Raw genomic sequence first — 25,630 nt, forward strand, 5'->3', positions numbered from 1 at the left:
TTGATGTGATACAATTTATTAGATGCAGAAGCCCAGTGACAGCACAACGCACTGCAGCTTTTCAAATGATACAGTATATATATATTCATCCTACTGCAATATTTATAATTGTCTTGAAAACGGTTTCAGACATATTTTTTGATATGAATTGAGAGAAAACAGAGATCATTATCCAGACCTGATAACTTGTTATTTCATATCATATTTGTCTGGTCAGTGTCAAGACAACATTTCACTTTTTCAGAAAGATATGTACTAAGACAATATGTAACAGACACTCTGTTATTTGAATGTAACACAGTTGGTGATGTAAGATAGTAAGTCGTGTTGCTTGTTTCCCAGAATCCCATGCAACCCAAAAGGTCATTATTAGACGAGGTCATGATAGTGTACAGAAACTACCAGTGTTCACTAATCAAACTCCATTTTAACACAGAAAGTCACATTTGGCCTCTGTTGGAATGTTGGTAGCCTATATGGCACAGATTCATCTTTTAAATCAGGAAACTTAGACTGTTTTGCAGCAGGAAGCCCAATTCTGATATTTTTTCCCCACAAATTGCCCTTTTGACCAATCACATCAGAGCATTTCATGAGTTTAGACATCAGATACATTGAGACTGAGAGGATACTTTAGAATGCGTATGACTTTCAGGAAGTAAACCAGGGTTGTTTTTGCATTGAACATAGCAATGGTGTAGCCTGCTTTTACAGCACATAACTGCTGTGCATTGTGGGTGAGGATATACCATTAACATACTGTAACAATGTGGATATGAGATTGACATCAGATACACAGTGGATCAGTGACAGATAAGGTTGAAGGTATATTTCAGTAACTAAGATAATACAGACAGTTTCATTGGGCTTATTCGTCGTACAGTCCTTTTACATGTGATTGGATTTCCGTAGGGATCCTGAGCCGTTGCTGGGTTCTGATGGTGGAAACAAGAGGAGATGGTCATAAGCACAGTTGGTCAGGACTCAAAGACAACATATTAGGAGCATCACAATATGCTTTGGGCCTTACTTGTGGGGAAGTCTTGGGGAAACCTTTTCCTGTTCTGTGAACCTGATATCTGTCAGATAGAATAGTTGTTTTAGACAACAGCATGCGACAACAATAAGCATCAAAGCAAGCCCAAGAGGGACTGACGATAATTATTGAATTGCACAACATACTCACCTTTTTCTTCCCTGAGGCACTTAGAGCAGCAAGTTTGTTCTCCAAATCAGACACCTAAGAGAGAAGGAAAAGACAGAAAGTACAAATTATACCCCTTCTGAAGGAAAACAAGTTATCTGAAAATAATAGATATATCAACTAAATGAGTTCTTGTGTTTTATTGTTATTTCTTCATGCGTCTCTGTAGGCCACAATGGTTCTTGGAAATCTACAGTTCACAGTGTGCTTTTCAGTCCATACAGCACATCCCTGTTGAGTAGAAAGCCTGCTCAGTAGAACCCGCAGTAGAGCCTCGTCACCGACCTCACTCTCAGTGCTCTGGACCCGATGTGCAGTCAGAGCCACCACGTCCTCCAGGTCAGACAGCTCCGAGTCTGTGGCCCCTCCGAAGCGGTTCTTGGCACTCTGCTCCAGATGCCTCAGCTTCTTCTCCAGGTCAAAGGACTTCCCTGAGGTCATGTACACCTGGAACAGGGCACAGGACAACCACCACAAATGTACCCTTACAGACGAGCTGCTAACCACACACCATTAGCAGGCTAACAGTTTCCAGACTAGACTGCTTGGAATACAAAGCGAATCTCTGCTTTAAGACATCACAAGACGTCTCTTCATGCTTTAAACAAAAGGCTCCAGACCTACACTTGACACACAGCTATTTTGATTGGATTAGGATTGCTTGGGAGGAAAAGAGGAGTGTGATTTTGAATCTTACATTTTCCTCAAGTTCCCTGTAAGACTCAGCTGCTTTCCTTACGTCAGCCACGTCAGTTATCATGGGGCTGTCATTAGACGTTATTGAGGGGAAGTACTCGTTCATCGCGCTTTCAGCGGCATTAATGGTTCTGAGAAACTCTTTGGTGATGTCACAGAGGGCCGCCACGGTGGATCTCTGAAAGCCATGTAAGGGAACAGAAATTAGCCGTTGGGAAAGTACCTACGTCTCCTATATGTAGCGGAGGTGATTTGGAATCACACTTTCGTGATCAGGTAGCCCTGCCTGAGACTTGCTAGCCCAAATGTCACCCTGAGACCACACGGATTTTGTCTTGGTCTAATGGTGAAGACATTTACATTGACATTGCCGTCATTTAGCAAGAGACTCTTATCCAGAGGGACTGACAGTTGGTGCAACCACATATCACAGTCATAGTAAGTCCAACTTTTCCTCAGTAAAGCAGCTATCAGCAAAGTGCTGAAGTGCGAGTGAGAAAAGACAAGTGTGAGTATTAGTGCTAGAAAGAGTGTTAGGGATTGTTTTAAGATGTTAACTCTGCGTGCGAGAGGTCCCTGGTTGGAGCCAATGATGTAAACCCTAGATGACTGACAGGGGGTGTTGTTTTGAAGCCTACATTTTGGTACTGCCCCTGCATTTATTAATGTCTACATTGGTTTTTGACAAGTATATTCTATTACAGACACTTTAATGCATACGTTTAAATGACATTATGTGGGGCCTCCCAAGTGTCGCAGCTGTCTAAGGAACTGCATCACAATGCTGGCGGCGTCACTACAGACCCGGGATCAATCCCAGGCTGTGTTGCAGCCGGCCGTGACCGGGAGATCCATGAGGTGGCGCACAATTGTCTCAGCGTCGTCCGGGTTAGGGGAGGGTTTGGCCGGCCGGGACGTCATTGTCCCGTTGCGATCTAGTAACTCATTGTGGCGGGTTAAGCGAGCAGTGTGTCAAGAGAAGCAGTGCAGCTTGGCAGGGTCGTGTTTCGGAGGACGCATGGCTCTCGACCTTCACCTCTCTCAAGTCCGTAGGGGAGGTGCAACGATGGGACAAGACTTACCACCAATTGGGGAGAAAAAGGGGTAGAAAAATACAAAAAAACAAAAACACATTTATATTATGTGAACTGAACATAAAAATACAAAATATATTCCTTAAAATATGTGTTGTTGTTGTTGTACTAATGATACTGTCCCCACTACAATAAATAAATACCTAAATACATGTTCTTTTGTTCTTGAAACATTTTATTGAAATACTGTAGAATTCCATTCATTCCTATGGAAGAGGAAGCCACCCCTATGTAGTTCTCCTATGTGGTTCTCCTATGTTGTTCTCCTATGTGGTTCTTCTATGTGGTTCTCCTATGTAGTTCTCCTATGTAGTTCTCCTATGTAGTTCTCCTATGTAGTTCTCCTATGGAAGAGTACCAATATGGAGGCAGGTGGCTTCAAAACATCTCATTGGCCATTACATAGCATCAGCAATCCAGGGTTTATACACATCATTGGTTGGATCCTATCACCTCCGCTACAGCTTTTTGGTGTGTGTCTGAGATGTAACAGGGTAACAGGACCCCCAAAAATTCACCTGCTGAGCCTCGGTGGGCCCCTCGTCGCTGGAAGAACTGAGGGGCTCTAGGGGGAGGACTGGGAGGTTACTCTTCACAGCGGCCCTCTTTAATAAAGGGGTTTTCTTCCCCCCTCCTGCTTCCTCGTCGGAGGACGGAACACTGATGTTCCCCGCCAGCTCGCTCAGCTTCCTCCTCAGCTTCTCCTCCTCTATCTGTGCAGCGGTCGGGGACGTCGCCTGTGGATAGAAACAGGATTGACTTACTAGACTTTTTTCTTTTTTGCTGCTAGTGGAACCTCGAGCCTCAACAGTGCATCTCCAGTGAACTCTGTTCTGGGCAGTTTTCATGACTTTATTCCAGGTTGACAGAAACAGGGTTGGGGTCAGTTCCATCTAGATTCTCGTCAGTTTAAGACTTGAATGTTTAGGAGTTGAATTGCTTATGTCTTAAGGAGAAATTCAACAAGGAGGAGTTGTAATGGAAACGAGCCCAACTCAAGTTGGGCAACAACAGGTTAAGGCCAGAGTTAGCTAACAAGTTACCCTTTGATGAACAGCTGTGATTCTCTCTAATATGATTATTCCAAGAAAGATAATGCTCTGTTAGGAGAGCAGTAGGATGCTCTGTTAGGAGAGCAGTAGGATTCTCTGTTAGGAGAGCAGTAGGATGCTCTGTTAGGAGAGCAGTAGGAAGCTCTGTTAGGAGAGCAGTAGGAAGCTCTGTTAGGAGAGCAGTAGGATGCTCTGTTAGGAGAGCAGTAGGATTCTCTGTTAGGAGAGCAGTAGGATGCTCTGTTAGGAGAGCAGTAGGAAGCTCTGTTAGGAGAGCAGTAGGAAGCTCTGTTAGGAGAGCAATAAGAAGCTCTGTTAGGAGAGCAGTAGGATGCTCTGTTAGGAGAGCAATAAGAAGCTCTGTTAGGAGAGCAATAAGAAGCTCTGTTAGGAGAGCAATAAGAAGCTCTGTTAGGAGAGCAATAGGAAGCTCTGTTAGGAGAGCAATAGGAAGCTCTGTTAGGGGAGCAGTAGGATGCTCTGTTAGGAGAGCAGTAGGAAGCTCTGTTAGGAGAGCAGTAGGAAGCTCTGTTAGGAGAGCAGTAGGAAGCTATGTTAGGAGAGCAGTAGGAAGCTCTGTTAGGAGAGCAGTAGGAAGCTCTGTTAGGGGAGCAGTAGGAAGCTCTGTTAGGAGAGCAATAAGAAGCTCTGTTAGGAGAGCAATAAGAAGCTCTGTTAGGAGAGCAATAAGAAGCTATGTTAGGAGAGCAATAAGAAGCTCTGTTAGGAGAGCAATAAGAAGCTCTGTTAGGAGAGCAATAAGAAGCTATGTTAGGAGAGCAGTAGGATGCTCTGTTAGGAGAGCAATAAGAAGCTCTGTTAGGAGAGCAGTAGGAAGCTCTGTTAGGAGAGCAATAAGAAGCTCTGTTAGGAGAGCAATAAGAAGCTCTGTTAGGAGAGCAATAAGAAGCTCTGTTAGGAGAGCAATAAGAAGCTCTGTTAGGAGAGCAATAAGAAGCTCTGTTAGGAGAGCAATAAGAAGCTCTGTTAGGAGAGCAATAAGAAGCTCTGTTAGGAGAGCAGTAGGAAGCTCTGTTAGGAGAGCAGTAGGAAGCTCTGTTAGGGGAGCAGTAGGATGCTCTGTTAGGAGAGCAGTAGGAAGCTCTGTTAGGGGAGCAGTAGGATGCTCTGTTAGGAGACCAATAAGAAGCTCTGTTAGGAGAGCAATAATAAGCTCTGTTAGGAGCTCTGTTAGAAGAGCAATAAGAAGCTATGTTAGGAGAGCAATAAGAAGCTCTGTTAGGAGAGCAATAAGAAGCTCTGTTAGGAGAGCAATAAGAAGCTCTGTTAGGAGAGCAATAAGAAGCTATGTTAGGAGAGCAATAAGAAGCTCTGTTAGGAGAGCAATAAGAAGCTCTGTTAGGAGAGCAATAGGAAGCTCTGTTAGGAGAGCAGTAGGAAGCTCTGTTAGGAGAGCAGTAGGAAGCTCTGTTAGGGGAGCAGTAGGATGCTCTGTTAGGAGAGCAGTAGGAAGCTCTGTTAGGGGAGCAGTAGGATGCTCTGTTAGGAGACCAATAAGAAGCTCTGTTAGGAGAGCAATAATAAGCTCTGTTAGGAGCTCTGTTAGAAGAGCAATAAGAAGCTATGTTAGGAGAGCAATAAGAAGCTCTGTTAGAAGAGCAATAAGAAGCTCTGTTAGAAGCTCTGTTAGAAGAGCAATAAGAAGCTATGTTAGGAGAGCAATACGAAGCTCTGTTAGGAGAGCAGTAGGAAGCTCTGTTAGGAGAGCAGTAGGAAGCTCTGTTAGGAGAGCAGTAGGAAGCTCTGTTAGGAGAGCAGTAGGAAGCTCTGTTAGGAGAGCAATAAGAAGCTCTGTTAGGAGAGCAGTAGGAAGCTCTGTTAGGAGAGCAGTAGGAAGCTCTGTTAGGAGAGCAGTAGGAAGCTCTGTTAGGAGAGCAGTAGGAAGCTCTTTTAGGAGAGCAGTAGGATGCTCTGTTAGGAGAGCAATAAGAAGCTCTGTTAGGAGAGCAGTAGGAAGCTCTGTTAGGAGCTCTGTTAGAAGAGCAATAAGAAGCTATGTTAGGAGAGCAATACGAAGCTCTGTTAGGAGAGCAGTAGGAAGCTCTGTTAGGAGAGCAGTAGGAAGCTCTGTTAGGAGAGCAGTAGGAAGCTCTGTTAGGAGAGCAGTAGGAAGCTATGTTAGGAGAGCAGTAGGATGCTCTGTTAGGAGAGCAGTAGGAAGCTCTGTTAGGAGACCAATAAGAAGCTCTGTTAGGAGAGCAGTAGTAAGGTTTTTAACCCTTTCTTACTTCATCGTCGGGGGGTAGAGTCATCTTGGACTCCAGCCGGTTCAGGAGACTCTCTATGGCTGACATACGCTTGTTTAGCGCATTGACCTGTATCACAATGACAGGAGAGGAGTGAGGTGAGACCAAGTGAGGTGAGACCAATACGAAATGACAGGAGAGGAGTGAGGTGAGACCAATACAAATGACAGGAGAGGAGTGAGGTGAGACCAATACAAAATGACAGGAGAGGAGTGAGGTGAGACCAATACAAATGACAGGGGATGAATGAGGTGAGACCAATACAAAATGACAGGAGAGGAATGAGGTGAGACCAAGTGAGGTGAGACCAATACAAAATTACAGGAGAGGAGTGAGGTGAGACCAAGTGAGGTGAGACCAATACAAAATGACAGGAGAGGAGTGAGGTGAGACCAAGTGAAGTGAGACCAATACAAAATGACAGGAGAGGAATGAGGTGAGACCAATACAAAATTACAGGAGAGGAGTGAGGTGAGACCAATACAAAATTACAGGAGAGGAGTGAGGTGAGACCAAGTGAAGTGAGACCAAGTGACGCTTGTTTAGCGCATTGACCTGTATCACAATGACAGGAGAGGAGTGAGGTGAGACCAAGTGAGGTGAGACCAATACGAAATGACAGGAGAGGAGTGAGGTGAGACCAATACAAATGACAGGAGAGGAGTGAGGTGAGACCAATACAAAATGACAGGAGAGGAGTGAGGTGAGACCAATACAAATGACAGGGGATGAATGAGGTGAGACCAATACAAAATGACAGGAGAGGAATGAGGTGAGACCAAGTGAGGTGAGACCAATACAAAATTACAGGAGAGGAGTGAGGTGAGACCAAGTGAGGTGAGACCAATACAAAATGACAGGAGAGGAGTGAGGTGAGACCAAGTGAAGTGAGACCAATACAAAATGACAGGAGAGGAGTGAGGTGAGACCAAGTGAAAATTACAGGAGAGGAGTGAGGTGAGACCAATACAACATTACAGGAGAGGAGTGAGGTGAGACCAAGTGAAGTGAGACCAATACAAAATGACAGGAGAGGAATGAGGTGAGACCAATACAAAATGTACATTGTGCATGAATCGAGACGCAAACCTGACACAAGGTTGGATATTGTATTACACCAGACTCGCATGGAGTAATCAATCAAAATAGACCTTCTAATCATTGGCTGAGCAGAACAGCTGATTACACCCTATTCCACATCCTACAATCTAAGCTTGTTGCCATCAATCTCACACAAATGATCAATGAACCTACCAGGTACAACCCCAAAGCCATAAACACGGGCACCCTCATAGATATCATCCTAACCAACTTGCCCTCCAAAGACACCTCTGCTCTTTTCAACCAGGATATCAGCGATCACTGCCTCATTGCCTGTATCCGTAATGGGTCAGTGGTCAAACGACCTTCACTCATCACTGTCAAATGCTCCCTAAAACACTTCAGCAAGCATGCCTTTCTAATCGACCTGGCCGGGGTATCCTGGAAGGATATTGACCTCATCCCTTCAGTAGAGGATGCCTGGTTATTCTTTAAAATTCCTTCCTCCCCATCTTAAATAAACATGCCCCATTCAAAAAATTTAGAACCAGGAACAGATATAGCCCTTGGTTCTCTCCAGACCTGACTGCCCTTAACCAGCACAAAAACATCCCGTGGCGTTCTGCATTAGCATCGAACAGCCCCCGTGATATGCAACTTTTTGGTGAAGAAAGAAACCAATAGACACAGGCATAGAAAAGCCAAGGCTAGCTTTTTCAAGCAGAAATTTGCTTCCTGCAACACAAACTCCAAAAAGTTCTGGGACACTGTAAAGTCCATGGAGAATAAGAGCACCTCCTCCCAGCTGCCCACTGCACTGAGGATAGAAAACTCTGTCACCACTGATAAATCCACTATAATTGAGAATTTCAATAAGCATTTTTCTACGGCTGGCCATGCTTTGCACCAGGCTACTCCTACCCCGGTCAACAGCGCTGCACCACCATTCCCAAAGATTGGAAAGCAGCTGCGGTCATCCCCCTATTCAAAGGGGGGGACACTCTTGATCCAAACTGCTACAGACCTATATCTATCCTACCCTGCCTTTCTAAGGTCTTCGAAAGCCAAGTTAACAAACAGATTACCGACCATTTTGAATCCCACCGTACCTTCTCCCCAATGCAATCTGGTTTCAGAGCTGGTCATGGGTGCACCTCAGCCACGCTCAAGGTCCTAAACAATATCTTAACCACCATCGATAAGAAACAATACTGTGCAGCCGTAATCATTGACCTGGCCAAGGCTTTCGACTCTGTCAATCACCACATCCTCATCAGCAGACTCAACAGCCTCAGTTTCTCAAATGATTGCCTCGCCTGGTTCACCAACTACTTTTCTGATAGAGTTCAGTGTGTCAAATCAGAGGGCCTGTTGTCCGGGCCTCTGGCAGTCTCTATGCTCTGTGCCACAAGGTTCAATCTTGGGCCAACTCTTTTCTCTGTATACATCAATGATATTGCTCTTGCTGCTGGTGAGTCTCTGATCCACCTCTACGCAGACTACACCATTCTGTATACTTCGGACTTTGGACACTGTGTTAACTACCCTCCAGATGAGCTTCAATGCCATACAACTCTCCTTCCGTAGCCTCTAACTGCTCTTAAATACAAGTAAAAATAAATGCATGCTCTTCAACCGATCGCTGCCTACATCTGCCCGCCCGCCCAGCATCACTACTCTGGACGGTACTGACTTAGAATATGTGGACAACTACAAATACCTAGGTGTCCGGTTAGACTGTAAACTCTCCTTCCAGAGTCACATCAAACATCTCCAATCCAAAGTTAAATCTAGAATTGGCTTCCTATTTTGCAACAAAGCATCCTTCACTCATGCTGCCAAACATACCCTCGTAAAACTGACCATCCTACCGATCCTCGACTTCGGCGATGTAATTTACAAAATAGCCTCCAACACCCTACTCAACAAATTGGATGCAGTCTATCACAGTGCCATCCGTTTTGTCACCAAAGCCCCATACACTACCCACCACTGCGACCTGTAACTCTCGTTGGCTGGCCCTCGCTTCATACTCGTCGCCAAACCCACTGGTTCCAGGTCATCTACAAGACCCTGCTAGGTAAAGTCCCGCCTTATCTCAGCTCGCTGGTCACCATAGCAGCACCCACCCGTAGCACGCGCTCCAGCAGGTATATCTCACTGGTCACCCCCAGGGCCAATTCCTCCTTTGCCCGCCAAAACCCCAGCATGCATCACTTGAGACACACAACTTCCAATAAATACATGTACAATGTAAATCAGCCCAACAGTGTTTGAAATCCATCTTCCCAGGCTTGAGTGGAAGGACAAGTCCACCCTTGTTTGCCAGTTAATGTGGGTCATTTTCTATGGTCAGGGTAGTTTAATAGTGGAGAGAGACGTCATCTGTCTCATGTCAGGGTAGTTTAATAGTGGAGAGAGACGTCATCTGTCTCATCTCTGTTTCAGCTCTATTTCACTCTCTCCTTCTCACACACACACACACACACACACACCAACACACATCCTACCGGTTGCTGTGTTGGGGCCTGCAGGTTCTCGTGAGAGCCAACTCGGCTGTAGGAAGGGCGTCGGCGATAGGGGGTCTGGTACATGGTGTTGCGCCCTCCCTCCTCCTCTTCTGACGTGTCCACATAGTGCTGACGGTTCATAGAGGAGCTGATCTTGGATAGGGAGCGGGCACGCACCATCCCATACTGCCCATCGTCTGAGGACCATCGCTTTAGCTCAGGTTATATTACAAAATGTCAGTTTGGCGTGAGATTACTGTTGTTGTAGTATTGTAATGCCATTACACTGCAAACTAACCAGCTCTGATTGAATGTCTGTGTGTGTGTGGGAGTGTGTGTGTGCTTGTTGCTTACCAGGGCGCATGTTGTACCTATCCAGGCTCTTCCTACGGTTCATGCGGTGTTGTTGTTGCTGCATGGAATCCATGAACTCCATGTCACCCCGGTGACCACCACCTCGCTCCTCCTGGATCTGCTGTAGGTGACACAACCATCACAACCTTAAATAACCCCCTATTCCCACAATGCACTACTTTTGGCTAGTAGAAACCAGGACTGTTTTGTCCGTCTACCTGGTAGGATTGTCGACGAGAGTGAGTGCGAGAGTGGGGTGGAAAATACTCTTCTATATCCACATCCAAGTCCATGGGATGAACAGAGAGCAGGCGCTTGTTCTTTCGCATCTGACAGAACAACAGGATGGAGACATAAAGAGAAGTAGTGAGTCTGGGATATGATATCCAGTTTCTCAGGAATGATATTGAGAGGAGAAACTGTTTACCATTTTGTATCGCTGAGCTTCTGCATCTGCATAGTCCTCATCATGACCATTGTACCTGTCGTCTACAGGGGAGAGAGGGACAAGAAGGGGTGACTTTGTTTCTTGTCAAATTTTGTAACCCCGTGTTACGTTTGCATATCATAGTGCTTATGCTGGTGTTCTCAACTCCACTATGATATGGGGTTCAGCAGTTTTCAGGTACAGTATGTTGAAATATTGATATGTTTTTCCCATTGCCTTCCTCTATTCTACTTACTGCGGAAATCAGGCATGCTTTGTGTGTCACTGTCACGCCGGGCGCCTGTGAAGACAGAGAGAAGTGATATTCTGTTATTAATAGTTATATAGACAGTACCAGTCACCTGCTCATTCCAAGATCTTTATTTTTACTATTTTATACATTGTACAATAATAGTGAAGACATCAAAACTATAAAATAACACAAATGGAATCCAAATATATTTTATATTTGAGATTCTTCAAAGTTGCCACCCTTTGATTTGATGACAGCTTTGCACACTCTTGGCATTCTCTCAACCAGCTTCATGAGGTAGTAACCTGGAATGAACAGGCATTCCTTGTTATAAGTTCATTTGTGGAATCAGCCAATCAGTTGTGTTCTGACAAGGTAGGGGTGGTATACAGAAGATAGCCCTATTTGGTAAAAGACCAAGTCCATATTATGGAAAGAACAGCTTAAATTAGCAACGAGAAACGACAGGACATCATTACTTTAGGACATGAAGGTCAGTCAACCCGGAAAACTTCAAGAACTTTGAAAGTTTCTTCAAGTGCAGTCGCAGAAACCATTAAGCGCTATGATGAAACTGGCTCTCATGAGGACCGCCACAGGAAAGGAAGATCCAGAGTTACCTCTGCTGCAGAGGATAAGTTCATCAGAGTTACCAGCCTCAGAAATTGCAGCCCAAATAAATGCTTCACAGAGTTCAAGTAACAGACACATCTCAACATCAACTGTTCAGAGGAGACTGCGTGAATCAGGTCTTCATGGTTGAATTGCTGCAAAGAAACCACTACTAAAAGACACCAATAATAAGAAGAGACTTGCTTGGGCCAAGAAACATGAGCAATGAACATTAGACCGTTGTAAATCTGTCCTTTGGTCTGTTGAGTCCAAATTTGAGATTTTTGGTTCCAATCGCCGCGTCTTTATTAGACGCAGAGTAGGTGAATGGATGATCTGGATGATCTGGATGAATGGATGATCAAGGCACACTTAACCAGCATGGCTACCACAGCAGTCTGCAGCAATACGCCATCCCATCTGGTTTGCCCTTAGTGGGACCATCATTTGTTTTTCAACAGGACAATGACCCAAAACACACCTCCGTTTGACCAAGAAGGAGAGTGATGGAGTGCTGCATCAGATGACCTAGCCTCCACAATCACCTGACCTCAACCGAATTGAAATGGTTTGGGATGAGTTGGACCGCAGAGTGAAGGAAAAGCAGCCAACAAGTGCTCAGCATATGTGGGAACTCCTTCAAGACTGTTGGAAAATCATTCCAGGTTAAGCTGGTTGAGAGTGTGCAAAGCTGCCAAGAGTGTGCAAAGCTGTCATCAAGGCAAGAATCGAAAATATATTTTGATTTGTTTAACACTTTTTTGGTTACTACATGATTCCAGATTATTTCATAGTTTTGATGTCTTCGCTATTCTACAATGTAGAAAATAGTAAAAATAAAGAAAAACCCTTGAATGAGTAGGTGTGTCCAAACTTTTGACTGGTACTGTACTTCAAATCATCTCTTTGTCCTATGTGAGGTCTGGGTCAAGAGGACTGTTAGAATACAGAACAGACAACAGTCACTCAGTTCTAGAACACTGTTCCCAGTTCTAGAACGCTACATGTGACCATTAGTGGAGGCTGGTGGGAGGAGCTATAGGAGGACAGGCTCATTGTAATGGCTGGAATGGAATCAATGGAACGGAGTCAAACATGTGGTTTCCATATGTTTAATGTGTTTGATACCATTCCGTTTACAATGAGCCCGTCCTCCTATAGCTCCTCCCACCAGCTGCCAGTGGTGACCATATGTCATCATAGCATGGCTATGTCACCCCGGTGTCATGTACAGGCCCTACCATGTGACTCTTCATTACAGCCAGCCATGTGTCACACTCCTGATCATTTGGTGACCAAAATGTGACACTTGGACACTCTCAACAACAACCACAACTGTAACATGTGATTACATTTAGAAGTATGCACAATTAATCAATAATCAAACAAAAAGAACCCACCCTCTCCGTTGAGTCGCTTGTAAAGAGACTTCATCACCTTGGCACTGCCGAAGCGCTTGAAACGGGTGCGCACATTGTCATGGTACCATCCCACTGTTCCAATTTTCAGGACCCTGCAAGGTAAACACAAGAGTCATTCCAGTCTCAATATGAACCCCATAGAGCTAGGAGAGTCACTCCAGTCTCAATATGAATCCCATAGAGCTTGGAGAGCCACTCCAGTCTCAATATGAACCCCATAGAGCTTGGAGAGCCACTCCAGTCTCAATATGAACCCCACAGAGCTTGAAGAGTCACTCCAGTCTCAATATGAACCCCACAGAGCTTGGAGAGACACTCCAGTCTTAATATGAACCCCATAGAGCTAGGAGAGTTACTCCAGTCTCAATATGAACCCCATAGAGCTTGGAGAGCCACTCCAGTCTTAATATGAACCCCATAGAGCTTGGAGAGCCACTCCAGTCTTATTATGAACCCCACAGAGCTTGGAGAGTCACTCCAGTCTCAATATGAACCCCACAGAGCTTGGAGAGCCACTCCAGTCTTAATATGAACCCCACAGAGCTTGGAGAGTCACTCCAGTCTCAATATGAACCCCATAGAGCTAGGAGAGTCACTCCAGTCTCAATATGAACCCCATAGAGCTAGGAGAGTTACTCCAGTCTCAATATGAACACCATAGAGCTAGGAGAGTCACTCCAGTCTCAATATGAACCCCATAGAGCTAGGAGAGTCACTTCAGTCTCAATATGAACACCATAGAGCTAGGAGAGTCACTTCAGTCTCAATATGAACCCCATAGAGCTAGGAGAGTCGCTCCAGTCTCAATATGAACCCCATAGAGCTAGGAGAGTCACTCCAATCTCAATATGAACCCCATCATCAATGGAATGTATATGAACCCCATAGAGCTAGAATAGTTTCCTGACCATGTCACCTGAACAGGACTCTTGGCCCTCTTCTCTAACTATATATTATTACTATCCTTCTAAGAGTTGGCCCTACTCTAACTATATATTATTACTATCCTTCTAAGAGTTGGTTCTACTATAACTATATATTATTACTATCCTTCTAAGAGTTGGCCCTACTCTAACTATATATTATTACTATCCTTCTAAGAGTTGTTCCTACTATAACTATATATTATTACTATCCTTCTAAGAGTTGGCCCTACTCTAACTATATATTATTACTATCCTTCTAAGAGTTGGCCCTACTTTAACTATATATTATTACTATCCTTCTAAGAGTTGGCCCTACTCTAACTATATATTATTACTATCCTTCTAAGAGTTGTTCCTCTTCTCTAACTATATATTATTACTATCCTTCTAAGAGTTGTCCCTCTTCTCTAACTATATATTATTACTATCCTTCTAAGAGTTGTTCCTCTTCTCTAACTATATATTATTACTATCCTTCTAAGAGTTGGCCCTACTCTAACTATATATTATTACTATCCTTCTAAGAGTTGTTCCTCTTCTCTAACTATATATTATTACTATCCTTCTAAGAGTTGGCCCTACTATAACTATATATTATTACTATCCTTCTAAGAGTTGTTCCTCTTCTCTAACTATATATTATTACTATCCTTCTAAGAGTTGGCCCTACTTTAACTATATATTATTACTATCCTTCTAAGAGTTGGTCCTACTATAACTATATATTATTACTATCCTTCTAAGAGTTGTTCCTCTTCTCTAACTATATATTATTACTATCCTTCTAAGAGTTGGTCCTACTATAACTATATATTATTACTATCCTTCTAAGAGTTGGTTCTACTATAACTATATATTATTTCTATCCTTCTAAGAGTTGGCCCTACTTTAACTATATATTATTACTATCCTTCTAAGAGTTGGCCCTACTTTAACTATATATTATTACTATCCTTCTAAGAGTTGGCCCTACTTTAACTATATATTATTACTATCCTTCTAAGAGTTGGCCCTACTTTAACTATATATTATTACTATCCTTCTAAGAGTTGGCCCTACTTTAACTATATATTATTACTATCCTTCTAAGAGTTGGTCCTACTATAACTATATATTATTACTATCCTTCTAAGAGTTGTTCCTCTTCTCTAACTATATATTATTACTATCCTTCTAAGAGTTGTCCCTCTTCTCTAACTATATATTATTACTATCCTTCTAAGAGTTGTTCCTCTTCTCTAACTATATATTATTACTATCCTTCTAAGAGTTGTCCCTCTTCTCTAACTATATATTATTACTATCCTTCTAAGAGTTGGTCCTACTATAACTATATATTATTACTATCCTTCTAAGAGTTGTCCCTCTTCTCTAACTATATATTATTACTATCCTTCTAAGAGTTGTTCCTACTATAACTATATATTATTACTATCCTTCTAAGAGTTGTTCCTCTTCTCTAACTATATATTATTACTATCCTTCTAAGAGTTGTCCCTCTTCTCTAACTATATATTATTACTATCCTTCTAAGAGTTGGTCCTACTATAACTATATATTATTACTATCCTTCTAAGAGTTGTCCCTCTTCTCTAACTATATATTATTACTATCCTTCTAAGAGTTGTTCCTACTATAACTATATATTATTACTATCCTTCTAAGAGTTGTCCCTCTTCTCTAACTATATATTATTACTATCCTTCTAAGAGTTGGCCCTACTTTAACTATATATTATTACTATCCTTCTAAGAGTTGGCCCTACTTTAACTATATATTATTACTATCCTTCTAAGAGTTGGTCCTACTATAACTATATATTATTACTATCCTTCTAAGAGTTGGCCCTACTTTAACTATATATTATTACTATCCTTCTAAGAGTTGGCCCTACTTTAACTATATATTATTACTATCCTTCTAAGAGTTGGCCCTACTTTAACTATATATTATTACTATCCTTCTAAGAGTTGGCCCTACTCTAACTATATATTATTACTATCCTTCTAAGAGTTGTTCCTACTATAACTATATATTATTTCTATCCTTCTAAGAGTTGTTCCTACTATAACTATATATTATTACTATCCTTCTAAGAGTTGGTCCTACTATAACTATATATTATTACTATCCTTCTAAGAGTTGGTCCTACTATAACTATATATTATTACTATCCTTCTAAGAGTTGGCCCTACTCTAACTATATATTATTACTATCCTTCTAAGAGTTGTTCCTACTATAACTATATATTATTTCTATCCTTCTAAGAGTTGTTCCTACTATAACTATATATTATTACTAGCCTTCTAAGAGTTGGCCCTCTTCTCTGACTGCCTGAAGCTTCATAATGATACAGACGATCTGGGTTCAAGACCTGGTCAGTCAAACACGATTGTAAATGTTTCCAAACCCATCTCTTATTACTATGTGTTCAGGAGAATCTCTTAATGCTGTGTGTTCAGGATGCCTTGACACCCACGGCCCCCACCTTGTCATACGACAGGGGTCGCACACCCAGCCGTGATCCTTCTTGTTGTAGCGGCTGCATGCCTTGCAGGTGTACATCTTACAGTCTATGCACTGACGCTTACTGTTGACCAGGAACTTGAAGGGCTGCAGACAGCGGATACAGTGAGAGTCTACCAGGGTGGTCTGAGTACCCAGCAGCTCAATCTTAGTGTCCTCCTTCTCTATCTTAGTCTTTAGGTCCCTAGAGGAGAGGGGGGGATAGGAGAGGACGGGAGGGGAGGAGGAGAAGAGCGGAGAAGAGGGGAGAGGAGGGGAAGAAGAGGAGAGGAGAAGGAGGGGAGGGGAGGGGAGGGGGAGAAGAGCAGAGAAGGGGGAGGGGAGGGCATAGAGAAGTGATGAAATCATTATACAGTATATTAGTATATATCAATTCAAATAAAATTGTATTAGTCACTTGCGCCAAATACAACATGTGTAATAGAGCTTACAGTGAAATGCTTACTTACGAGCACCTAACCAACAATGCAGTTTCAAAAAAATACAGATAAAAATAAGAGTTAAAGTAACAAGTCATTAAAGAGTAAGTAAATTAACAAAAGCAGCAGTAAAATAACAATAGCGAGACAATACAAGGAGGTACCGATACAGAGTCAATGTGCCGGGGTACCCGTTTTGTTGAGGTAGTATGTACATGTAGGTAGAGTTATTAAAGGGACTATGCATAGATGACAACAGAGAGTAGCAGTGGTGTAAAGGGGGGGGGGGGGGGTAATGCAAATAGCCATTTGACTAGATGTTCAGGAGTCTCCAGGATCCAGTTACAGAGGTGGTGTTTAGGTGTTTAGTCCCAGGGTCCTTAACTTAGTGATGAGCTTCGTGGGCACTACGGTGTTGAGTGCTGAGCTGTAGTCAATGAATAACATTCTCACATTTTTATTTTATTTTATTTACTTCATCTTTATTTAACCAGATATGCTAGTTGAGAACAATTTCTCATTTACAACTGCGACCTGGCCAAGATAAAGCAAAGTAGTTTGACACATACAACAACACAGAGTTACACTGAAAAACATTCAGTCAATAATACAGTAGAAAAAGTATATATACAGTGTGTGCAAATGAGGTAAGTTAAGGCAATAAATAGGCCATAGTGGCGAAGTAATTACAATTTAGCAATGAAACTCTGGAGTGACAGATGTGCAGAAGATGAATGTGCAAGAGGCGATACTGGGGTGCAAGGAGCAAGATAAATAAATAAATACAGTAAGGGGATGAGGTAGTTGGATGGGTTATTTACAGATGGGCTATGTACAGGTGCAGTGATCTGTGAGCTGCTCTGACAGCTGGTGCTTAAAACTAGTGAGGGAGATATGAGTCTCTTTCAGTTATTACCTTCAGTTATTTTTGCAGTTCGTTCCAGTCATTGGCAGCAGAGAACTGGAAGGAAAGGCGGCCAAAGGGGGTGACCAGTGAGATATACCTGTTGGAGCGCGTGCTACGGGTGGGTGACCAGTGAGCTGAGATAAGGTGGGGCTTTACCTAGCAAAGACTTGTAGATGACCTGGAGCCAGTGGGTTAGGCGACGAGTATGAAGCGAGGGCCAGCCAACGAGAGCGTACAGGTCGCAGTGGTAGGTAATACAGTGCCTTGCGAAAGTATTCGGCCCCCTTGAACTTTGCGACCTTTTGCCACATTTCAGGCTTCAAACATAAAGATATAAAACTGTATTTTTTTGTGAAGAATCAACAACAAGTGGGACACAATCATGAAGTGAAACGACATTTATTGGATATTTCAAACTTTTTTTACAAATCAAAAACTGAAGAATTGGGCGTGCAAAATTATTCAGCCCCCTTAAGTTAATACTTTGTAGCGCCACCTTTTGCTGCGATTACAGCTGTAAGTCACTTGGGGTATGATTTTACAAGGGTATGTTTGGCAGCAGGATGCTTTCTTGCAAAATAGGAAGCCTATTCTAGATTTAATTTTGGATTGGAGATGCTTGTGAGTCTGGAAGGAGAGTTTACAGTCTAGCCAGAAACCTAGGTATTTGTATTTGTCCACATATTCTAAGTCAGAACCGTCCAGAGTAGTGATGCTGGGCGGGCGGACAGATGTAGGCAGCGATCGGTTGAAGATCATGCATTTAGTTTTACTTGCATTTAAGAGTAGTTGGAGGCCACGGAAGGAGAGTTGTATGGCATTGAAGCTCGTCTGGAGGTTAGTTAACACAGTGTCCAAAGAAGGGCCAGAAGTATACAGAATGATGTAGTCTGCATAGAGGTGGATCAGAGACTCACCAGCAGCCAGAGCAATATCATGGATGTATACAGAGAAGAGAGTCGGCCTGAGAATTGAACCCTGTGGCACCCCATAGAGACTGCCAGAGGTCCGGACAACAAGCCCTCCGATGTGACACACTGAATTATATCAGAGAAGTAGTTGGTGAACCAGGCAAGGCAGTCATTTGAGAAATCAAGTCAGTCTGCCGATAAGAATGTGGTGATTGACAGAGTCAAAAGCCTTGGCCAGGTCGATGAATAAGGCTGCACAGTAATGTAATTTATCGATGGCGGTTATGATATAATTTAGGACCTTGAGCGTGGCTGAGGTGCAACCATGACCAGCTCTGAAACCAGATTGCAGAGTGGAGAAGGTGCGGTGAGATTCAAAATGATCAGTAATCTGTTTGTTAACTTGGCTTTCGAAGACCTTAGAAAGGCAGGGTAGGATAGATATATTGTAGGTCTGTAGCAGTTTGGGTCTAGAGTGTCTCCCCCTTTAAAGAGGGGGATGATCGCGGGAGCTTTCCAATCTTTGGGAATCTCAGACGATACGAAAGAGAGGTTGAACAGGCTAGTAATAGAGGTTGCAATAATTTTGGCAGATAATTTTACAAAGAGAGGATCCAGATTGTCTAGCCCGGCGCGTAGCCGAGTGATCATAGGGGTTCAGTGAGTAGTTAGGCTGGCTGGAGACATGGCAATTCAGACAGCTAGCAGGCCGAGGCTAGCAAGCTTGCAGAAGGCCTTAGAGGTACGGAGGAAGTCTGTTATAGCCTCCTCGTGCAGTTACGTCGATAGACCAGTCGTGATGGATTAGTAGAGTTCCGTGTAGCAAAGGGGTTCAGTCCAATTGGCAAAATCGGTATAGTGGCCCAAGAAATTGGCCTATGGATCTCCTCAGCTAACAGTCCAATTTGCTCAAGACAGCTAGTGGATCGTGGCGAGCAGGCTAGCAGATGGGCATTCAGGGGACCTCATGACGGAGGGGCCTGTTGGGAAAAAAATAAAACCCTCGGGTAGATTATGTCGGTAGTCCAGTCGTGATTGATAAGCAGGGCTTTGTGTAGTAAAATGGGTCCAAGCTAATTGGCAAAATAGGTATAGTGGCCAAAGATAGGGGACGTCGCGACGTAGGAATTGATTTGATTAACCCCCTCGGGCAGATTAAGTCGTTAGTCCAGTCGTGAAGGAGCTCAGTACCGGCAGTAAAAGGGGTCCGGGCCAATTGGCAAAATAGGTATTGTAGCCCCGGAGTGACTGATGGACCTCTTCAGCTAGCCGGGAGATATGCCTAGCATGGGCTAGCTCCAGGCTAATTGGTGCTTGCTTCGGGACAGAGACGTTAGCGAGATTGCATCTAGCTAGCTGTGATGATCCAGGTGAAAAGGTTCAGAGCTTGCGATAGGAATCCGGGGATATGGAGAGAAAATAGGTCGGTTATGCTCTGGTTTGAATCGAGTTGTGCAAACTGGCGAGAGTTTTCCGAGCTATAGGTTAGCTGATGACCGCTAGCAGTGGTTAGCTGACTACTAGCTAGTAGTTAGTTAGCTGGCTAGCTTCTGTTGGGGGATTCCGGTTCAGAAGTAAAGAAAAATACGTTAGAAACAAAGCAGATCCACACCACATTGGGTGAGTCGTGTTGCAGGAGAGCATTTTGAAGCAGATCCACACCACATTGGGTGAGTCGTGTTGCAGGAGAGCATTTTGAAGCAGATCCACACCACATTGGGTGAGTCGTGTTGCAGGAGAGCATTTTGAAGCAGATCCACACCACATTGGGTGAGTCGTGTTGCAGGAGAGCATTTTGAAGTTGAGGTTTAGAAAAAAAAGAAAATATATGCAAAGAATAATATATAAAAAGATACATACATGGGACATGACAAGACGAGGACAAAGACATCTGACTGCTACGCCATCTTGGAAACACATAGGTGTTCCTTTTGTCCAGGTGGGAAAGGGCATTGTGGAGTGCAATAGAGATTGCATCATCTGTGGATCCGTTGGGGCGGTATGCAAATTGGAGTGGGTCTAGGGTTTCTGGGATGATGGTATTGATGTGAGCCATGACCAGCCTTTCAAAGCACTTCATGGCTTCAGAAGTGAGTGCTACGGGTTGGTAGTCATTTAGGCAGGTTACCTTAGTGTTCTTGGGCACAGGCACTATGGTGGTCTGCTTAAAACATGTTGGTATTACAGACTCAGACAGAGAGGTTGAAAATGTCAGTGAAGACACTTGCCAGTTGGTCAGCGCATGCTCGGAGTACACGTCCTGGTAATCCATCTGGCCCTCCGGCCTTGTGAATGTTGATCTGTTTAAAGGTCTTACGCACGGAGTGCGTTAAAGGTCGGCTGCGGAGTGCGTTATCACACAGTTTTCAGGAACAGCTGGTACTCTCATGCATGTTTCAGTGTTATTTGCCTAAATCGAGCATAGAAGTAGTTTAGCTCGTCTGGTAGGCTTGTGCCATTGGGCAGCTCTTGGCTGTGCTTCCCTTTGTAGTCTGTAATGGTTTGCAAGCCCTGCCACATCCAACGAGCGACGAGCCGGTGTAGTACGATTTGATCTCAGTCCTGTATTGACGCTTTTCCTGTTTGATGGTTTGTCAGAGGCCATAGCAGGATTTCTTATAAGCTTCAAGGTTAGAGTCCCGCTCCTTGAAAGCGGCAGCTCTAGCCTTTAGCTTAGTGCGGATGCTGTCTGAAATCCATGGCTTCTGGTTGGCGTATGTACGTACGGTCGCTGTGGGGACGAATTCATCAATGCACTTATTGATGAAGCCATTGACTGATGTGGTGTACTCCTCAATTCCCTCAGGGGAATCCCGGAACATGTTCCAGTCTGTGAAAGCAAAACTGTGCTGTAGCTTAGCATCTGCTTCATCTGACCACTTTTTTGTTATTTTTCCTCTGGTTGCACATTTAACATGCTGATACAAATTTGGTAAAACGGATTTAAGTTTCCCTGCATTAAAGTCCCCGGCTACTAGGAGCGCCGCCTCTGTGTGAGCGTTTTCTTGTTTGCTTATGACGGAATACAGCTCATTCACTTCTGTCTTAGTGCCAGCCTCTGACTGTGGTGGTATGTAAACAACTACGACGAATACAGATGAAATCTCTCTCGGTAGGTAGTGTGGTCTACAGCGTATCCTGAGATACTCTACCTCAGGAAAGCAATAGCTCAAGACTTCCTTAGATATCGTGCACCAGCTGTTATTTACAAAAATAAGTAGTCCGCCGCCCCTTGTCTTACCAGACGCCACTGTTCTATCCTGCCGGTACATCGTATAACCAGCCAGCTGTATTTTAATATTGTCATCATTCAGCCACGACTCCGTGAAGCATAAGATGTTTTTAATGTCCTGTTGGTAGTTTAATCTTCTGCGTAGCTCGTCGATTTTATTCTCCAAGGACTGACTGCACGTCTGCCTGCAGAATGGAGGGAAGTGGGAGTTTATTCGATTGCCTGCGAAATCTTAGAAGGCAGCCCGCCCTTCGGCCCCTCTTTCTCCTCCTCTTCACACAGATCACAGGGATCGGGGCCTGTTCCTTGAGGAAGCAGTATATCCTTCGCGTCGGGTTCGTCAGAGTCGTGAAAGGGAAAAAAGGATTCTGCCAGTCCGTGGTGAGTAATCGCAGTCCTGATGTCTAGAAGTTATTTTCGGTCATAAGACATGGTAGCAGCAACATTATGTATAAAATAAGTCAAGAAATAAGTTACAAACAACACAAATAAACTAACAAAAAAAAGCATGAAATCATTATACAGTGGATTAGTAAATAGCATGAAATCATTATACAGTAGATTAGTATATAGCATTAAATCGTTATACAGTAGATTAGTATATAGCATTAAATCAGTATACAGTAGATTAGTATATAGCATTAAATCGTTATACAGTAGATTAGTATATAGCATTAAATCATTATACAGTAGATTAGTATATAGCATTAAATCATTATACAGTAGATTAGTATATAGCATTAAATCAGTATACAGTAGATTAGTATATAGCATTAAATCAGTATACAGTAGATTAGTATATAGCATTAAATCGTTATACAGTAGATTAGTATATAGCATTAAATCAGTATACAGTAGATTAGTATATAGCATTAAATCAGTATACAGTAGATTAGTATATAGCATTAAGAAGATAACATTAAGTCCCTGTTAACTCCATGGATTATAATAAATCAGTTTAAAATTGGCTCTGTGGAATCATGCATGCAGAATCACACTTATAATTCTGTTCTGGTCAGTTTCAGCAGGGACTACATCACATAACTTATCGAGAACATTTAACACAATGTCCTTCTGACAGTTTGTGAATAAAATAAAGTGATGTCTGACAGGAAGTCTATTTTCCTTTAAGAGTATGACAAGATGAGGAAGACAGACAGAGGAGTCTTTGTGTCCCAGAGAGAATAGGCCTCTTGGCAACTTGTTTTCCCTGGGACACAGTACAGGCAGAACGGGCCTTGTGACTAAGCCATGATCACTGTGATGAGCTGACTCACAACAGCAGGCCTGTTTCACACTTACATTCCTGAAGCCTGAACACACTTACACACACACACACACACACTTACACACACACACACACACGCACGCACGCACGCACGCACACACACACACACTTACACACACACACACACACACACACACACACACACACACACACACACACACAGTGTAAAACATATGACTAATATATAGATCGCTGAGGACCTCAGTGTGATCGACTCGTATGGAATCTATAGTGTTGGCATTCAGATAAGAGACAGACAATAAGTATCCAATGTTGTAGAGTCCTAAATGCTGTCAGCGTAAGACTTCATGATTTTATATGTCACATACGGACAAGGAGTTTGTTATGTCAGATATGCTAATGAAAAACGCATCCAAGCCTTCCACCCTTCAACATTGATTCAATGTAATATTTTCTCACTAAACCTCTGAAATATGATATTGAACCTTTTTTAAAAGTGACCTACCCCAGTCTCTCTTCTTCTATCTTCCTGAGGGTGAAGTCTCTCTGTATGACCTCCCAGACGTGCTTGGCCTCGTCGTCTGAAAGCGCGGTCAGGTCCATGGTTCTGGAGAATATGAACCAGTACTCTACAGCAACACAGAGATGGTCCCTGTAAAGTAACCAAAACTAGTGAGAATATGGTCCCTGTAAAGTAACCAAAACTAGTGAGAATCCTGAAGGTTTATCACCCATGTACCCAAGCCAACACAACATAAGGATACATTGACACCCCTGATAAATGTTCACTTACTCCACAGGGTGGACCAGATTAGCCCGGTTGACTAGACTGACCACTCATCTTAACATCGTTTTACTGTGAGTGCAGCCAGCGGTCAGTCTAGTCAACCAGAATATATCACCAGATTGATTTAAAAAGCAGCTTCTGAGTAGATTTTCTAATTCATGTTTATACATTTTCTTGTACTTACTTTTCTAAAGAAAAATACGCTGCATGGAAATGAAATCACGTGTGCTACAAAAACCATAATCTTTGATTTAGCATATTAATATCATGAATTACCTTTACGCCCAGCGCAGAGCAGACAGCTGTGAGGTCAGTTGTTAATTCCCTGGAGTTGAGGCAACAAATTTGCGAACGGCCTGAAGAAGTCGGTTGTTCATCACATGCTCTGACTCTCACAGAAGAGAGAGGATGAACGAGCTTCTCACCCCTCCTCCAACTCCAAGTAGTTTTAACAACTAAATAACAGGTCAAAATGGCCTGTATTTTTGCCAAATTTGAATTCAGTCATAATATACTGATGTAAGGGCCTCGGATGGCAGTAACCCCCAAAAGATGCCAAAATAACATCATATCAGTAAGTATGTTTTCCCCAACAGAGTAAATATGAGTACAGCTATTAGTAAACAAAATATTTTCCTGATAAATGAATAAGGACACTGAAGAGTTGTGTAATAGGCATTCCATAAGCTATTTTAAATAGCATGTGTTAGAATTATGTGAATATGAATAAATTCATCAGAATATTTTTTTTAATGAAAATATGTCAATCATTATTTGAATATGTTCTTTAACCCGTTGTATATTTAATTAAGTGATAATGCCCTCGAGGCCGGTGTTTGGAGGATATATTAGCACGGTTTGACAACTTTGCCCATGCCAATATATCCTCCAAACACCAACTTCTCGGGCTTTATCACTTCATTAAATGCATTATTCTACCTGTTTCAACACAGACCACTGACACCTTGTGTTGCTATAATACTCACTAAATGTCTAGGTTTGAGCTTCCTATTTTTACCTCTCACTGCACATTGGTGACTGCACTCTCACTGCACTCTTGGTGTGAAAAGCTATTCTGAACAGTGATAAGTTACAACCATCAAATAGAGCATCAACAACATGAAGGCCTCTATTGTTGACAGTGTGCTGGAGAAAGGTGCCCTTAGCAGCATAAAGATAGCACTGGCTGTCCACACAGAGGGAAGAGGGCACATTAGCCCAGTCAGGAAGACTTCGTTTCTGGAAACTTGATTCCTTTCCCCTGTATTTGATGGCAACTTATTGTGGAGGACAGGATACAGATGTAAGATCTTAATCTGATCACCCTGTTGCAAGAGGACTTTCCTGCAATGCAGGAAATATACAACTTGTAGTTCATTTGAAGTTTAAAAAACGCTTATGATGTTGGTATTTTCCACTTTTCAGACAGAAATTTCAGACTTGATTTTCCCTAATGAAAAATGTATGAACACCTACAAAAATTGCCATTAATTATAATCCACATAATCATTCACATTTCCTGTTGCTGCAGGATTATTTTCCTGCTGTAGCAAACTGGCTCAAATGAAGATCCTAGATCTGTAGGTCAAAGTACTATGGTGAAAACAAGGTAGAGCTACTGTATGGATCGGCAGTGGTGGCTCGGCTACGATCTGGAAACTTCTGATCTGCAAGGGCAGGGTGTGCCAGATCATTTTATTAACCAGTGGGGAAATCACTGTCCTCCTGGTGTTGAAACAAA

At 42.9% G+C, this 25,630-nt stretch overlaps 1 protein-coding gene across 1 annotated transcript; it reads right to left on the reverse strand.

Annotated features, from left to right (window-relative positions):
• On the reverse strand, positions 1 to 24,360 carry LOC110513724 (melanophilin-like). Its single transcript, XM_036982487.1, has 15 exons — positions 24,166 to 24,360; positions 23,608 to 23,754; positions 16,347 to 16,568; positions 12,911 to 13,023; positions 10,902 to 10,946; positions 10,646 to 10,707; positions 10,437 to 10,547; positions 10,219 to 10,339; positions 9,865 to 10,061; positions 6,296 to 6,382; positions 3,513 to 3,731; positions 1,490 to 1,651; positions 1,187 to 1,240; positions 1,031 to 1,079; positions 1 to 935 (listed from the first exon to the last, which is right to left on the reverse strand). The coding sequence occupies exons 2-15, from the start codon at positions 23,703 to 23,705 to the stop codon at positions 889 to 891; spliced, it is 1,587 nt and encodes a 528-aa protein (XP_036838382.1). The 5' UTR covers positions 23,706 to 23,754; positions 24,166 to 24,360; the 3' UTR covers positions 1 to 888.
• Positions 24,361 to 25,630: the final 1,270 nt, after the last annotated feature.

This window comes from Oncorhynchus mykiss, chromosome 7, assembly GCF_013265735.2.
Source record: "Oncorhynchus mykiss isolate Arlee chromosome 7, USDA_OmykA_1.1, whole genome shotgun sequence".
Lineage (NCBI taxonomy): Eukaryota > Metazoa > Chordata > Actinopteri > Salmoniformes > Salmonidae > Oncorhynchus > Oncorhynchus mykiss.

Excerpts from the sequence above, each read along its gene's own strand:
- LOC110513724 (XM_036982487.1), bottom strand. The coding sequence starts at position 23,705 with ATGGACCTGACCGCGCTTTCAGACGACGAGGCCAAGCACGTCTGGGAG. Across the intron at positions 10,340-10,436 it reads CTCGTCGACAATCCTACCAG|CAGATCCAGGAGGAGCGAGG; the intron begins GTAGACGGACAA and ends TGTCACCTACAG. Across the intron at positions 3,732-6,295 it reads CTCTACCCCCCGACGATGAA|GCGACGTCCCCGACCGCTGC; the intron begins GTAAGAAAGGGT and ends TTCTATCCACAG.